The sequence below is a fragment of the Stegodyphus dumicola genome, chromosome X1, assembly GCF_044657685.1.
Source record: "Stegodyphus dumicola isolate Sdum_Otavi_A_Nest chromosome X1, ASM4465768v1".
NCBI classification, from domain to species: Eukaryota; Metazoa; Arthropoda; class Arachnida; order Araneae; family Eresidae; genus Stegodyphus; species Stegodyphus dumicola.
Window position 1 is genome coordinate 133961035 of NC_140780.1, and position 12134 is coordinate 133973168.

The 12134-nt window shown below is 30.4% G+C and overlaps 1 protein-coding gene and 1 long non-coding RNA gene across 9 annotated transcripts in view; one reads left to right on the forward strand and one right to left on the reverse strand.

Annotated features, from left to right (window-relative positions):
* LOC118185019 (poly(rC)-binding protein 3-like) overlaps positions 1-12134 on the forward strand; it is a 263776-nt gene that overhangs the window by 112492 nt on the left and 139150 nt on the right. For 6 of the 8 annotated variants that reach the window (XM_035354792.2, XM_085807094.1, XM_035354794.2 and 3 more), the window contains one exon: positions 5222-5327. In XM_035354792.2, the coding sequence (XP_035210683.1) occupies positions 5253-5327 (75 nt within the window). In that variant the 5' untranslated portion in view covers positions 5222-5252. Of the gene's footprint in view, positions 1-4082; positions 4482-5221; positions 5328-12134 lie in introns of those variants that run through there. The other 2 variants (XM_035354791.2, XM_035354790.2) reach the window with 2 other exon arrangements.
* The window catches only part of LOC146993270 (uncharacterized), a 118303-nt gene that overhangs the window by 20227 nt on the left and 85942 nt on the right, over positions 1-12134 (reverse strand). The gene's annotated exons all lie outside the window — the stretch shown is intronic.

Sequence of the window (12134 nt, forward strand, 5' to 3'; positions counted from 1 at the left end):
TGCATCACGCTCTTATTTCTTACTGAAAACAAACTTTTAATTAGTCTTTACTGCTAAAAAATTCTTTTCAGCCCTTTCTTATTGAATTACTTATTTATTAGATTATTTTTAAATAGAAAAACCTTCCTTTTTACTTTAGAACTTTAAAATGATATTAACTTGGAATACCGATATAAATTATTTATAAGTTATAACATCTGAATCTATTATCCTTTATTTTAATGATTGAAAATTTGCGTTTTGGGGGCAAAATTAGGAATTTTTCAGAAACTAATGGGATCTAATATAATAATGATGAATGTAATGGCAATAAGAAAAATATCCTGTTTGATTATTCGAATTGGAGACTTGTTAATCTTAAGTAGAAAGAAACAGGAAAAAAAGAAACGGCAAAGTATGTAAATAACTTTTCGAAGAGATAAATACTCTTCCATACGAAAAAGTAAATGTAGGAAAACAGGAGACTGTCCAGCCGAGAATATAATTATAATAGGAAAATGAGAAACTCCACAATCTGCTTATTATAATATATTTCACAGCAAAGAAAATAGAAGTTCACTGGATCAGCTTAAAATTGTAATATCTTTAATAATCTATTGTTCCTTTAATGCTTTTATAAATTCATTGTTCCACTAAATGGATATACACTTGTGAAGAGGTAGAAAAGGACTTTTAAACTGTAAAACTAAAATCTTCTGTAATACCAATTTTTAAGAACTCGATTATAAACATTTTTCCAAGGTAACATGTTATTTTCCGAGGTAAAAAAATATATTTATAATACATGTAAAAGACATTTTTCTGCTTCATTTACATTTTCAAATTTGTTTACTTCATTTTAACAGATTTTATGCCAACTAAATAAATAAAGGAATGTGAACACAAGAGGCAAAAGAAGCAGACAAGCTAAAACATTTTATCGTCTCACCATATTTGAACCCTAACCACATTTTTAGATTTAATGATATTCATCACTAGCACGTCACGGACGTGAGCTGAATCAAAATTTAGACTTTTCTGTACTTAGATATCAGCGGAATATATTGCTTTTCGGTTCTGAAGAGAAAACAAGCAGTGTACTGCTTTAGAACCCTTCTTTCAGATCGCCATCAGAATTTCAATTTATAAATTCTTTAATAGTGTTTTGGAAGACATTAAAAATGTTTTCAGACAGGAAGTAAAGCCGTAGCTTAAATAAACCCCTTCAGTGTCGACGTAGTTTCAGACTCAGCACTAATTTTATCAAAATCTTGAAATATTTGATCTCTGGAAGTTCGACTTTGAGTTGTCTGCCAAGATTTGAAGTTTCAAAATTTAATTTAATTTTTTATTAGATGATAAACTCTTTTGCTTAAACTCTGATTATCATTGTTAGTAAATGTAAATAGCGTCTGTGATTTAAAACAAAAATTTTAACGATTTAGAAATTTCGCATTTTCAGTATTTAGTCTTCAGTTACATAATGCTGCGCTTTAGAAGCAAATACCAAGAATGAAAGACATTAACAAAAGTTCTTTGTGCATATGAACAAGACTTCAAATTTTTACTAAATCCTTCGTTATCACAATAAACGTAAAAAATGATAACCAGTGAAAGGATTTTGCTATCCCTTTTTTACACCTTATCGCAATCAGCTGCTTCCCGTTCGCAGCATTATAAAAGCACATTTATTAATTCCTTCATTGAATGTGCTTTTCCCACTTGCTTGCTATCATTTGCTTCTCTTGTCTAATATTTTATTACAATAATAATAATAATAAATGACATTTTTCCTTTTACTCTTTTTCGTTTTATCTTCTATCGCAGTTGATTTTCATACGCTGCATTACAGTAGCAGTTTTGATAATTCGTTCATTTAATATGCGTTCCAAACCTGATCGCTATCAACTGCTTTTTCTGTATAGCATATTTAATTTGCTTAAAATCCTAGTTGAAATCTCCCTATTTGATTGTGTTTACAGAAAAGGAAAAAAAAGCACATGAAAACTCAAAATAATAATAAAAGAGAAATGGAGCCTTTTAAGTTAATTATTATTATTCTATCTGTTCTCTGGTTTTCATAAAAAGAAAAGTCTCATTGAATGCGCTTGTAAACATTAGCTTTGGCTAGGAAGGAACTAGTTTGCTTGTTTCGTTAATTTATAAGTTGCAGAGTTTAACATTCATATTATATAATAGTCTGTTTTAATTCCAAATAAAAGAAATTGTTTTTGTGCTTTCGACTTATTTATCTTGGTATTTTTTAATTTTTAAAATTCATTTCACATAATACACATTTTAGTTCTTTGGAAATGAATTATACTTTTGATTTTTATTTCATAATGAAATAGCACATGCTACAATTTCATTAAATCCATGTAACTCTTGATAGAGGCGAAAAACTTTAATGATATAGAAAAAATTTATTAGGACACTTAGTTGCTTTTGCTTCAAGCCTCAAAATCTGACAGATCGAAACTCTAATAAAGCTGTTGTTGTCGCTGCTTAACCATTCATAGAGGTTGACCATTCGTAGAAGGTCTCCCTATTGAAAGACTGAATAGGAAGAGAGCAGGGAGATTGTCTGAAGTTAACCATAGTTAATGAACATTGTTAGTGAGAATATAACTTTTACCCATTTGCATCTCAATTTTGGTAGGAATTCACCTGGGTAAACGTCATTCCCAGAGTATGAATATGAAAGTCTTTTTCCGCTATTCCTCTGTCATCATTCTACAGAGAGACATTCAAATTGAAATGCTTTAAATGCCCTTTCCCTGCATAAACTCATTTATAAACGTCCGTATCTCAGCTGAGATATGTATCCTGCTCTTCTGCTTGGGAAAAGCCTCCGCTGATTACTATAAGTATTATGTTGTATATTATATCCTAAAAATATTAACTGGTACTTCCCATTTAGGAATATTTGTTCACTCCCAGGTAAAACATGGATGTTTTTAAATGTATAGTATCTGTGCGGCATGGCACTCTAAATATGTCCTCTCGTGTGGATTAGTGGGTGAGGAGATGGGTGGGAGACCCCCGGATCCCTCCTCGGGTGCAATCCCTCAAAACGGGGCTGGAAAATAGAAGTCCAATCTCTGTTTGGAGTAGGCTCTGGCAACCATTGTTACATGTAATATGGACAGAACAACAACAACGACAACAACTATTTATTCATTCCATACAAATTTCCACGTATCCCTTTATATAATTTTAAACTGATGTATAAGTATTTACTTAAGAAAATATTTATTTCATAACTAAATTGCTAATTTCACAGGCACTTAAATAATCACTAACTGTTTTTAATTCTTTATAATCTGAATTATTAAAAATCCTACACTCGGTATTTCTAGAACTTTCATTTATTTTAAAAACACACATACTACATAAAGATTTTAGTATTATATACATACACTTAAAAAATAAAAGATCATCTATGTAACGATGAATGATAATTGCGAAATATATCTATAATCTCTATAAAAAATCTGTTATCTATATGAAAATTTATGTATGCATTCTATTAAAAATCTATTTATCTCTGTAAAAGTTCTTTAGCTAACTGACTGCAATCCATTCTCTTTCTGTAGCAGACTTGCTGTTTTGAAATTTTATCTAAAAATAAAGTTTAAAGCATCATTTCTGCCACATTTTAGTGGTGCAAGTAGTTATCTGGCCTGGCATTAGTACAATGTGGCATAATAAATTGGCTTGCATTGGTATATTGCTTATACTAATATATATATATATATATATATATATATATATATAAAGACCAAGAAATTTTCCGCAACATTTTTTATATTAATTTTACTAAATTGTTTTTATCTCGATTTTGATGTGTGTATTTCCGGTTGGATATTGAGAACGAGCTGGAATCACTTTTAAACAATTTTCATTAAGGTAAATAAATGTTCTTAAATTAGACTCGAAGGTAAAATAAGTTGTAATTATGTAGCAGGTTCTATACTGAAATTATAGTACTATTATATCGGCTCCACTGTAATACAGAATAATACGTTTTGTATGAGATAAAGTTAGGACGCGATTAGAGAGGACAATGTAGCCAACAGGCAGTGAAAAGAAACTGTCGCCGTTGTTGATTGCATGACGTCATCACCTCTATAATTGGATTAAGAAGCCTTACTCCTTTTACCCTCCATTCAGTTTACCTGCCCACATCTTTCTTTCGCCTGGAGAAGTGCTTCTTCGACCGCCTTGGAACAAATTTGTAACTGTGAGTGGTGTTTTGTTTTCATTTTCGACTGTGTTATCACATGGAATTGATGAAGTGTTTATGATCAGCATTTAAATAGTCTTTTGTTCTTTATCTGCCATGCAAATAAGATAAAAAAAAGTCATCGCATGTATGGAAAGGTGTTTTGGATACTTCAATTCCTACAAGTGGTTCGGATGTTTGTTTGACGAAAAAAAGAAATCAATTTAATTTTGTATCATTCGAAAGTAAAATTCGCTGGAAGCAATTTATGTGAAAGGTAACAACAGGAAAACTTTATTTTACGTTGCAATTTCCTCTTTATCATAATGAAATATGATGTGATTCATTTTTATTACCATTAAAACAATTACTTTTGGTCTAATTCTGATCAATTCAGTCGGTTCAATTAATCAGTTTGGTGTCAGATTCTTATTTTACGCTTTAAGCATTTACTATCATTTTCTTATTGCAACAGTTAATTAAGAACTTATTACGCTTATTATTATTATCATCATTATTATTACTACCATTTAAAGAAACTTTGTGCAATTTTGCTGCAATTCATATTAGGTAAATTATCAGAACAAGTCCTTATCTGGGTATACTGGGAGCTTATATTTAAATGCAGTTTAACTATTATGTACCACACGATGATTATAATGGAAGAAAGAGATTTTAGATCACACACTGAGGATTATTACTGTTAGGCACAGTAGATTCACCCTAGGGTAATGAAAACTAACATTATGTAGTAGGAATTGCTTCTTGAAAAGGAATGCATCGAGAGGAGTATACATGGAATGTTCAAAGTAAATAAACAAAAGTATTGAATTATCGTAAAGATTTTGAAGATTGTAACTGTTAAATACAATTCAAAACCAGAGGGTAATTTCCATTAAGAAAATTTCATGCATTTGTTTTTCTTTTAGATTGATAACATTGAATTTCTAGTACATAAAAATTATATTTGTCGTTATTCTTAATCTGCTTTTTATACGTGACTAACACAGTGTTTAGCCCCCAGGTCCTCCCTCGACCACCCCCAACCATGGCTGCTGTAGATCCCTTGCCTGCAGATGGCCCATCCGTCACCCTTACCATCCGACTCATCATGCAGGGAAAGGTAAGTTTCCTACCAATTGTTTGTTGTTCTCTATACATGGTTACGTGTGTATGTGCGTATGTGTGTCAACTTCAAATGTTTTTTATTGTTATCACTCTATTAGAAGCTGAAGCTGTGCTTATGATTATGAATGTGTCTCTTTTTGCCTTTTTATTATAGAGTTCTGATTTAATGTAACATTTCTATCAAGGAAATATTTTGTACATCTGTTGAGTATAATAAGTAAAGAAAATCACATCGTAATTTTATTGGAGTATTATTAGAATGCACTTAGGTAAATGTTTTAGATCCTTACCTTTTCTGTAGCAATACTTTTGCTTGCATTTTTTTCAGAAAGTATTTTCTGAAATTTTAATTAGCATAATAATTATTTCTTACTGCAGCACCTTTTTAAATTCAAGATTTTTTCAAATTAACTATCAGTTGAAAAACATAACAAATAAAAAAATGGTGTTGATTTCCAATTTTGTGAAAACGCACTGCATCAAATTTTCAATTTTTAATACCTATCTCATGCAATTTTTGGATATCTGAGTTATATTATGTGTTATACAAATATAGATTCATTAAAATTAGATTTCCATTTCAACCCGAGTTTTCCTAATATGTACACACACACACATATATATATATTTAAATTCGAGAGTCATTTGAACTATAGTTTTCCTAAGATATATATATATATATATACCTTTACAAATTACTTTACAGCAAGTCGAAATTAGTAAATCTTTCTTAAAAATTTCCTTCACATTCATAGCAGTTATCATGAATAATTTAAAATGCAATGCACTGTGTTAGACACTTATCTGAGAACGCTAATCATATTTTAAAGCGGGGTTAGAATGCTCAGCAGTGTTTCTTGTTTTTGAAGGAAAGCATGCCGATGACTTTAAAACTAAGTGCAATGTTTACCAGTAGGTAAGCTGAAAGCTCGAAGTTTTTTGTTATTACGATTTATCCGAAGTTTAAGAACACCATTGGTTTTCTAAAGCAAACAATATTCATATGCATTCTAAATGCCTTAAGGAGACTCTGCAGGAAACATCGATAATCCTTCGTGAAATTTCCTTACATTTTCAGCTATTTCAATGAAAATACCTTTTTTTAACCAAATTCTAACAAACCCCAAATGCGTGAAACAAATCATTTCACAACTGTTTCCCTAAGGCATTACTTATAAAAGCAAAAATTCTATAAAATGGTTTGAAAAATATACATAAAGGACATTCTGCCGCAGTTTTAATGTATAATATTTAATCAATTTTTCCGTCACAATTTCAGTTCTTAATGTTAAATCAATTTTTTATTCATCAAGAAATAACAGTAACTAAAAATCTTTTCGTATGTACAAAAAAAAAAAAAAAAAAAAAAAAGAACCGAATCTTACAGATACTAATAATGAAAACGAAAGAGGCCATTATACACACAACACCAGTTCTTGTTGTTTATTATCAGCATCTTTAACGTCATTTTGCACCTATAGAATGTAATGTAAGTAAAATCAAAATATTAATATAAATCTGAATTTAAAATAGCATATCCATTATAACAGAAACATGGAAAGTTTCAGCTTCATGACGAAAAGCTTGAAATAATCTAACTTAATCAAACCTTACTGCTGTAAAAAGTACATTGATATAATTAATGATTTGAAAGAAAATAGACTTCTAAAAGAAAATAAATTCATTTCTTAAAAGTATGCCTTTAGTAGCTTTGCGAGCTAAAATATATAAGTACATAATTTTAAGCTCAATATATGAAATTTAGTCATATTAATTTAAGGCCACCTTTTAGTATAGGTGTGCATAGGTATATGATATTATGTTTTATGACATTAAATAAATATTTTAAAATTATTTCAGTATCTTATTATATCCAATGACTTCTACTCAGTAATAAACTTATACTATTATTTTCCACGAGTGAATTTTAACAGAATAAATCCAAACTCCTCTAAATTTAATTATACTACACTTTAATTTATAAAAAGGTTCCATTTTAAAAAGATGTTATAATTCAACTGACATCATAACCAGCTAAAGATTTAAAGCTAGAAGACTGCCTTTTTTATTTCCTAAAATCCTACAATAATATAATTATTATAAGGTTATAAAACGTAAATTCCTTAGGCAAAATATCTAAAAAATGTCCCATATGTAGGTAGAGAGAACTCGAACACAACGGTGTTGTATTAAATGCATAGTTTGTGTTTTACACTTATGTTTAAGCATTGGGATATATAGAAGATTCTTTTCTGTTCTACAATCATGAACTGACTTTAAAATAAAACTATTTTGTCGAATCACAGTCATTAATATTTCTGAGATAAAGTTAATTGCAAACTTGAGCAAATAAATGTTTGAAATGCCTACTAAACGCAAGATATGCTTTCAAAGAATGATCTTTTGACTTCATACATGCAAGAATTCAATATTTCAACAAGGTTGCATTTCCATCTTCAGGGATACCTTATTCATTGTAAATACAGGAAATCGAAGTCTATTCAAGGGTTCGATATAGAACGCAGGGTAGTAAATCTAGAAAATTCTGAATCCGGACAGAAGAAAAGTCGAGACTGGCTGGTCAAGTTTATTGTTTACTATGTAAAGTATATGGAAAAAATCTAATGTTTAATCAACAGGCATGCAACTGCTACTGGTGTAATACTGGTATTATTTTATAAATTTGAATTCCGTGCAAATGTGTGTATTTGAAAGATTTTATTTCTATTTTTATTAACTATACTGAGTTTTAAACTAACTGTAACTTTCATTGTTTTTCCCAGTTCATATTATTCGCTTAAAAAATATGCAAATTAATTAAAAGAATTTCCAAGCAAGTAAGATGTTTCAGTATTGCAGATCTAAACAGCGTTGCTAAAATCTGTCATTTTAAGTAATTATAACGATTTTATTGTCTGGCTGTGCAGTGAAGAGCCACAGACGTAAACAGGTTTCTAAAAGTGCGTAGAGATCTACTGTTACTGCAGATCTACAATATTTAAGTCTTGAAGACCCACTACAACACTGCTAGCGAGATATCGCTGAGTCTTAAACAAATCCCAAACACTGGTTAAAATAACCTTTTTTTATTTAGTTTTAAATTAAACAGAACAAGCACAGTTTATGCTACTATGAACTTCTGCTATTTTCCCGATATTTAAATGAGCATAACAGAAAGTTAAATTTAAAGTGCAGGTAACGTATCAGGGATTACACATAAATTAGAATAATTAAGTTGGCTCAGAATTCTTCAAACACGTATTTTGAAACATCAGCTAATAAGGCTCTAAAGCCGGAATACAAATTTAAACAGAGCTAGCAAGAGTAAGTAAACAGCAGGATGCAGCTCCCAGATGCTCTAATCTAAATATTCAACACCCTCAGTTTAAATATACACAACTAATTTGCATTCTGATGAGGAATATTGAAAGAAGAAGTTATTATAAAGTATATATGTGATTAATTAAAATAAAATACCTTGTAAGTGAATTGCCGCCAGTTTTTCAGCAAGTGTGGTTTAATGTGTAAGTTCGGTAAGTGTGAACCTTTTGAAGGTTAGAAATGGTAAAAATTGCTTAGAGGATTACCTTTTCGAAGTAAAGAGTTGAACTGTTTGTGTAGACACATCGGTGGCTATAGACACCTTACATAAGTTGTTCATGCCTTCAATCTACAGATGTTTTGATTACATTTAGTTGTTGTATTCTATAGATTAATAATCATTAACAAATTTTGTAATTACTTTTAATTACTCGTGTGATTGTTAATTCGCCCTTTTAATTCCGTCATAATTCTTTCACAGAGTTAAAATGTTAAAGATAAAAGTGTACTTATTCATAGCTCAGAAATATACAAAACGTATATCAAGATTCTGCAGTTATAGAATCTTCGTCTGTGCTTGAAATTCTTGCTCCTGCCCTTGATACAATCAGTCAAGTTCAAATTCACTGACCTTACCTTTAGAGCACTTTGAGCTTCCATTTTGTTATTTCACCTTTGATATAATCCTAATACATGATTGTTCGAAACAGGTAGGTTTAATTACACTCTTCGATTATGGTAATCCGATTTGCACGTTGAATTACAGTTGGTTGTATCAATTAGTAGCAGCCACTAGCAAAATGGCTGAACGTTAGCAACTTGATCTGGATGTAAATCCAGGCCAACGAGCTACCTGCATGGGAGTTTTCGCGATTTTCGTCATGTATAGCTTGAATATGAACCAGTTTCCCTTAGGAAATCGTCTCTGCACTAAAGCATTTCTCCCTTTACACGGATAATCTTCGTGCTCTTTGCCTTAACCAATTAATCTAACCTATTTAAGCTTTTGATACTGCAGTAGTAGTTTGTCTCATGTTCCAGTAAAATAAAATTCGGCTTACTGGAAGAACTTAATTAATAATTTTCCTTAATTATTTAATAATTTATGAATAATAATTAAGTCTAATAATATTTATTATTTAGTGATAATTTTTTCAGTAAAATATCTCGTCCCTCTAAATATGCTATCACTTAAAATAAAAATAATCATATTTTTAATATTATAAAAAATTTTCCCTATATGATCTAACATTTTCAGGTGTCCTTTACCGGTTAGCTAACGTTGCTGATTACAAATATCTTAAACACCTGTAATAGGTATCAGTTCGATAACACAAATAATTATATATACCTGCGGAAGAATGTTTTTAATTTGTGTCTAATAAATGGAGCAAGAAATTTATTTACTACATCATTACACGGGTGATTGGCATTCTTTAAATGGTTAAAATAATTTAAAGCATTTAAGAAAAAAGTATTATGCACTTATTATAGAAATATGAGTAATCATAAGAGGACGGCAAACGAAACATTTAACATTTTAATACCAGTACTATGTTCCGTATATACGGGCAACACGGAGTCAGTTTGATAGTTATTTCATTTCAGACGACTAGGAATTTCAGATTTTATGAATGTTTGTTTTACCTTATAGAGGCATTAGATGTTTTGGAGCCGGGAGGTATGAGAATATGACTATACCCTCTCCACTTCCGAATCACAGTTCTTGCAATGTTAGCTTATCATGCATTGCTACTTTGTGCATACTACCTACACCATGAGACAAAGCACATGGGAATAAATTATTCCTTATATTCGTTCCCACTTAAAAGACTACTGGGGAAATATGACTAAATCCAGATTCTGAGGCATTATTTTCCACCACACTTTAGTTCAGGCGCCACTTCCATAGCGGAATTTCCAGTACTTGCTGTGCATACTGCTACTTAGCCGATAACAGAACACACGGAGAGATGGGATGCGATATATCTTTATGGCTTAGACAAATCTGAAAAATCCTTTTTAATTTGTAAATAATTTTCACTATCCTTAATAGTAAGTAGCCCTTGGATCACAACATTAAAAGAAAATTATAGGATTTTTAAGTGTTCAGAATTCTCTCAAATATAACTAACCTTTAGAAAAGATACTTTATGCTACATTTATAAAACATGATAGGTAAAATTTCATAAACAAATGTGAAGTATAAAACTAAAGACCATTTCTTTCAAAGTAATGAATGAGAATAATCGGATTACTCTAGTTTTCTTTCTTATAAAAATGGTATTCTATTAAAAATTAATATAAATTAATACCGGAATAAGTCATTAAATTTATTATATAAAGCAAATTATTAAATTAAATTAAAGCAAAACAGCAACGAAACTGCTGTTTGAACTTTCCTTTAGGATCTATTTGACTGAAAGTTCTTTGAGATTGGAGTCCACCAATGATTGAGTTAGTATGAGATATAAACACTGGTAGTTTCGCTGAGGTTTGAATACCAACGAACGGGCTGGATTCATCGACGTTTTCGTAATCTCTTCCATGTGTTACATAAATATAAACTATCTTCCTTCAGAATTCCTCCATAAAGACATTCCTTCCCTTAGGTAGATAACTGTCCTCTGTTTTGCCTTAATCAATTAATTTAATCTAATCTTTCAAGCTGGAATAGGAGAAAGTAGTTTTCAACTTTCTTTGAGTTATAAACATCAGATTACGCACCAGATTTAGAGGAGCATCTGAAAAATTTTCAGTATCCTATAAGTACTTTATTACATAATATTACATTTATTACACATACATGAAAATTTTTCAGAAATTATAATTTGTGAGCTCCGCGAGGCTAGGTAAAGATTTCATCACTTTCGAGAATATATTAAACTTAAGGAAAAATTATTGCTTTGCATAACATCTATGGCATTACCAAGTAGAACATTTCGCACTGAATTCAGTCTGGAATAGTTCTAAAAGTAAGTTTTCTAATTATAATTACTAATACTCGATTATTTTAAATTCTGACATACACGTTTTGTTTGTAATTTATTTATTTTAATAAAAAAGTTTTAGGACAAAATGATTACGAATAAATGCTTTTGTGTATAAATCTTTTTGGAAAGCTTTATTCTTTTTATATTATAAAAGAAAAAGTTTCAAAAAGTGGCAATAGATGCCTCTCCTTATAGCTGTCTAAATATACCGAAATTGTTTTTATACCTAGGCTTTTGTGTTGCTCATTGTACGAGTCTTGGCCAGTCGCCCAGTCTGCTTGAAATAACTTTCCCCTTCTGTGCCGAGACACATTCTACGACGAACGGAATTCGAATGAGGAACCTGCAGATCGATAGCATCAATTTAAAGTGCCAAGATTTATATTACAAAGAAGTCAACAATGCTCAAATATCAACTGAAGACTGTCGTTCACAGTATTATGCGAATTTCTGTAATATTTGCAAACGGTTATTGAGACGTTATCAAA